Source organism: Atta cephalotes (genome assembly GCF_000143395.1).
Source record: "Atta cephalotes unplaced genomic scaffold scaffold00033, whole genome shotgun sequence".
Classification (NCBI taxonomy): domain Eukaryota; kingdom Metazoa; phylum Arthropoda; class Insecta; order Hymenoptera; family Formicidae; genus Atta; species Atta cephalotes.
The window spans coordinates 48,344-54,024 of NW_012130097.1; the positions used below are offsets into that span (position 1 = coordinate 48,344).

The 5,681-nt window shown below is 32.2% G+C and overlaps 1 protein-coding gene across 1 annotated transcript in view; it reads right to left on the reverse strand.

The window, feature by feature from the left end:
- Positions 1-305: 305 nt before the first annotated feature.
- The window catches only part of LOC105621313 (regulator of G-protein signaling loco), a 12,067-nt gene continuing 6,691 nt past the window's right edge, over positions 306-5,681 (reverse strand). Inside the window, exons 5-15 of the mRNA XM_012202776.1 lie at positions 4,113-4,223; positions 3,803-4,027; positions 3,392-3,612; positions 3,115-3,307; positions 2,413-2,622; positions 1,845-2,118; positions 1,617-1,762; positions 1,456-1,539; positions 1,228-1,375; positions 949-1,040; positions 306-770 (exon numbers count right to left, since the gene is read on the reverse strand). Of these exons, the coding sequence (XP_012058166.1) occupies positions 306-770; positions 949-1,040; positions 1,228-1,375; positions 1,456-1,539; positions 1,617-1,762; positions 1,845-2,118; positions 2,413-2,622; positions 3,115-3,307; positions 3,392-3,612; positions 3,803-4,027; positions 4,113-4,223 (2,169 nt within the window). The remainder of the gene's footprint in view (positions 771-948; positions 1,041-1,227; positions 1,376-1,455; positions 1,540-1,616; positions 1,763-1,844; positions 2,119-2,412; positions 2,623-3,114; positions 3,308-3,391; positions 3,613-3,802; positions 4,028-4,112; positions 4,224-5,681) is intronic.

Sequence of the window (5,681 nt, forward strand, 5' to 3'; positions counted from 1 at the left end):
GTACACACAATAACATTCTAGAATCAAGGCACAAGGACACATTTTCGAAATAAAATCTAAGTTGTGGAATGTGAATATATGATAGAAAAATGCATAATAGAGGATTAATCATGTTGCCCTGTAGCTTCTGTCCCTAGAAATGCTCATACAGAGCCATTCCTTCTAATAATTTATAGATACGATCAAAGTTTTACTCAGTTATCGTATTGTATCGTGTCCAAATGATTATGACATCACATGAAACTACGCTAAAAATGCGACATTAACTAAAAAAATATCTTCTTTTTACAATGTATTCAGTTGTTTCATTCAATCACATGATTAGGCCTTTGTAGAGTTTTCGGAGACGTGACGTAGCCGCTTTTCACTACGTTCACAACAAGATTTTTGGGCTTCGGCGGTAACGGTGGAGGTTTCGACAGCTTCGTATGCGACACATCTGTGCCCCCGTAGCTTCCTGAGTACGGACTTTTCGATGGGGAATCAGTACCGTTCTCGATAATTGTTTGATCTCCATCCATCAATGTCCTATCGCCGTCTAAATTGAATGAGCTCTCAAGGCACTTACTTAAAGGCTCGGTAATATTAACCAAGGCTGAAAATCGCTCGTTCACGGCTCCATTTGTCACGTGCGCAGAATACTCGTATCCGCTGCTGCTTTGCTTATCCTCGCTTGAGTCATAAAACTTCGTGGTACCCTCGCAATTGGCCGATACTACTCGAGTCCTTCGCATCTTGTTAGAATCAGATGGTTTCCCGTTCTCTTTGTTCTGATCAGTAATTTCATAGCTTTAAGAGTCGAAACCCATATATATATGACATAGAGATCTTAAGTTTAAATTTGTGCACACAAACTCTCTCTCTCTCTCTCTCTACTGTTACTAAACTTCAATGTAAGATAAAATAGAATAAATTGAATATTTGTTTGTAATGCACACGTGACTATACCTTTAAAAAATCTGGTAATTCAAAATTGATTTCCGTCCCTCTCTGATCCTCCAATCTCGATCTTTGCGCTCTTTTCAATCCTTCGTATAATTCTATAAAACAAATATGACTTAAATAAATAAATTGAGCTTAACAGATAAAATTTTAATTAATAATCCTTTAAATAATTTTATAATTATATATGAAAATAAAATAAACTTTAAAATCTGGATTTGTAAATTATAAAACATCTTACGTAAAAGAGGAATATATATTATATATATTATATATCGTTCTTACCATCTCCGTCAAATCTGCCTGGAAGTTGCAATTTTACGCCATTACGCCACTTTGCAATAAGTGGTGGCTGGGATTTAATGGGTGCTCCCTCATGAATGCAATCGTTTGTATTACTCTTTTCACTTGTGTTGCAACATTTAGACTTCGCCTTAAAAAAAAACCGGAAGTGTATATTAAAAAAAAAATTATATTTTTTGATTAGAAAGATATAAACATTGAATATATTACCTTCTTCTTCCCGTGAATTGTCGAATCTCGAAGGAAGAATTTGCTAGATAATATAGAAGAACCTTCTGAACGTTGATCATCCGACTATAAAAAATAATTCAGTAAAAAAGATACAAAAGTAATTCATTGTATAATATTAGATAATTCTTTACTGGCCTTACCTTACATGATCCTTCACTATATTGATACTTATTTCTTTTTCCAACTAGGAGCTCCTCAAATACTTTATTAGTTATTTCATCTAGAGTTGGTTGTGCGTGTGGCACTTCATCTAAATATTTAGCAGTATGCAATTCCCGTTGAAAATCTGCAGAAAAATAATATTTAATTAAAGTAAAGCTTTAATTTGTTATCGACTTATCAAATATTATATGTATATATGCATTAACCTTCTTCATTCGCCATTACAATAATGCGTGTAGGAGCATTGATAGCCATAATATCCATAGGAACACAACGGCCTTCACTCCAAATACTAATCAAATCTAAATTGAAACCATATTTATTTAGAAGAGGTCTCAAAATTTCTTTCAGAGTTTTACCCTTGTGAGCGATAATACTTATTATCCTTCGCGAGGGTAATTCTACTTTTAAAACTTTTGTGGGAACGACTTCCACTTCCTGGCCTGCTAATACTGACGAAAAACATTTCGTGTCCACCATCTGCAAAAATTAAATTACATTAATGCAATAATTAAAAGACTTACTTTATCTTTTCCATCACCAAATTATAATACAGAATATAAAATAATAAATAAAAAAATACATTACCCATTAGACGTTTTATACTTCGTGCAAACTAATATAAAATATTAGAGAAACATAAATTCTATTTATATATTATGATGCATAAATAGAATTTTTATTCATTATAATGCAAAAAAGCAAACGTGCATGCATTAGATAAAAAGTATTTCTCTAAAGCTTGCATTCGGTTAAACAGAAGGCAACACAAACCTCATCTGTTGCTAGTATCAGAACATCATAGTTAGAATATCGTAGGGCTCGCTTATCGAGCAGACGGGTAACCACGTCTTTAATGCTCTCGGTTTGGCTGGTTGTCACTACAGTAGTGGACCCATCAGGTAATATGACTCGACATAAACCCGTGCATTTGCTGCGAGCATCTTTCTTTTCATTCATTTGCCCATCATAAGACGATACAGACTACAAGTGAACATACATTTGTTCACGTATATACAAATTGACATATAAGTTTTTATGTGCACTTTAAAATCTATATAATTTTGAATGGCCTGATACTATTTTGCAAATTTAAAAAACTTAATAAAAAATAATTTATAATAGTTTGTATTAAATCTGTTCTAAATACAATAGCTGATGCACATCTTAGTGGATTAATGCAATGTACTACTCTTTCACCTGATACTATTATTATTAATAATAACTACTTTTTCAAAAAGTATATCACCAAAAGCACTCTCTACAAAATAGATTTACACACAACACTCATTAAAATAACTCAATGTGCAACTAAAAAAATTATCGCAAAAATTTTACATAAGTTTCACTTCAATAGCACAATTCATACAAGTTTTTTAATTCAATTGTGGAAGGCAAATTTTATTATTAAGATATGTATTCAATTTCATATTTAAAATGTCATTAGGTTGCTGTGTTAGTTACAATAATACTTACATGTTTGTTAAACGATTGCCGTAACGCCAAATCCCACGACGCTAACGATGACCGACTACTAGATATTGACACTGTATCTTCATTATTGTTACCTTCCGTTTCTCTCTTAATAACTGTAAAGCTTTTATATATAGTCTCACTTCGGCTAGGAGTTTTATTGTATTCGGATTCACCACGATCTTTTGATTTAGATCTGAAAATGCAGTGAAACGAAATAAAATACACATTGCCCAAACGTTTTCGTTTATCAATAGAAATAAAATTGTAAATAATTTACCTATTTTTTCTGTTCCATGGAAGAAGTGACTTTCGACAACGATCTTCTGCATCGGAGTGACTTTTTTTTAATTTTACGCTAGGCGAACTTGTAAGATGTAGATCACAGTCTTCTGTATCAACAACAGCACTTCCCGCTTCTAAGCAGGCACGATAAAGTTCCGATCGTAAGAATCTCGGGTAACTGTCGAACTTCATTAGGTTGAATACTTGCTTCTGAGTCTAAGGCAATAATAGCAATTACTTGTACTATATACAATAAAATTCATAGATATTTATCATATAATAAAATATCCATAAAGAACAAATATTTTGAAAGATTTAGTGATTTAATTTATTATCAATAAAATTTTAAGTATCGTGCAATATTTATTTTTTTCTAATAAAAATGACATTTAAAAAAATAACATACCTGTAAAAATAAATCCGCGGGTGCTTCATCGAGTAATTCTTGAGTAATTTGTCCGGACGCATGACTATCAACATTTACTGGCTCGGCGGCTGTGTTTGACAAATGGCGCTGATATATCTGACAAGCTAATCGACGGCGCATAGTAGTATCTTTAGTATCTTTGTATCTTTCACAAGCAGCCCAAAAATATATATTTTCATGACTAAACTCCTTCTTGAGAAATTCCTAGAATAAAATCAATTGCATACAATAATTATAACACACTGCATATAATGGTCAATAGATACGAGAAGAATCGCGCAACACTCACAGCGAACGTTTGTAAACCCTTTGGATCCTCCAACAATTTCTCAAATCCATTTGCCCAAGTATGCACTCCCTTACAGTCATTATTTTTGTCACAAGACTCGGTACTACCATACTGCAACAAATATATATTTCATTAATAAAATAAAACTGCAAAATTAATCTAGAAATATTATTTTTTAAATGTTTTATTATAGATGAACAAAAATTGTCTAAATAAAAAAACTTCATTTTTTATTGCTTTCATTTCATATATAATCTTAGATATAAAAATTTCCTTGTGATCTAAAATAATCTAAATTATCAAGCTTAATATTAAAGAAAGTTGGCAAATTAAATACTTAAATAATGCTTTTTTTTAAATTACATTTCTGAATCACTTATCAAATTGTACAACTAAAGATTCTTTTGATATAACAGCATGGATATAGAAACTATTTAAAAGTAAATAGCGTATTCATTTCCAGCGTTCTATTGTAATTGGTGCCAGTTAATTAATATTATTGTTATGCACAATCTAAGATCTCTATTTACAATTCTACTTATCCATTACATCACGAAATCTTCAAAAGAGATTCTAATATTAATTCCTGCGCATTCTTACGAACTGGAACCTTTACAGTTCAGCACCTGTCGTGCACGCAACAGGTGCGCGCTATGAGAAAACGCTTTCTTGGATCGCTCGCTTCGCGTGCTCTGTTTTCCCATCCTCCTTCCCCGTTTATCTTCCTACGTGTGCGGAGCTAACGCGCAATTTCATCTTCCCACGTACGATTTTTTTTCAATTGACATTACGGTGTAACTAAAAAAGTTATTTAAATGATACCCCAAAATATTCAAGATACCAATAGTCATAACAACGTTCCGGTTGACGAGGAGAAAATGAAATAAAGACTAAACGTGCATCGGACAATTCGAGGAATGCGGCTTTAAACGTACATGAGTCGTCGCGTTATGAGCTCATGAGCTCAAAGCCCGTGATTATCAATAATTAAGGAAATAAGTCGCGTCAGCACGTTCACCGCCAAAGACGTTAATGAACAATCGACAAGCCGATCTGGGCTTTAATTAAAAAGAATACGATTATCGCATTTTTTACGATCGATGATTTTATCTCCGATGGATTTATCCCGGTGTTTCTACGGCGTACGAAGCATTCATTAAGATACAAGTGCGATGTTGAGTTATGTTCACTTTTTTTTTGACCTTTCTTAATACATTCATTTTATCACTTAATCGTCCGATATACAGAGTGTCAAATTTAATGCAACAGAAGAAGGACATCTTGCGTGAATCTCTCGAGTTCACTATTCCCAAGGCTGCGTTCAGAAATTTCCTATCATTTTATCCTTATTGTTCACCAAATGTTATAGTGAATTTGGTTAGACGTACTAATTCACTGATATTAAAGCTTTCGAAAATAAAACGAGGTAAAAATGTTTAATAAAAAATGTTTAATAAAAAAAAATATATATATAAAACATATATATATATATATATATATATATATATATATATATATACGTAACTACTTACTTACTAGTCGTATTACGTTTTAAGTTAATTAAATTAT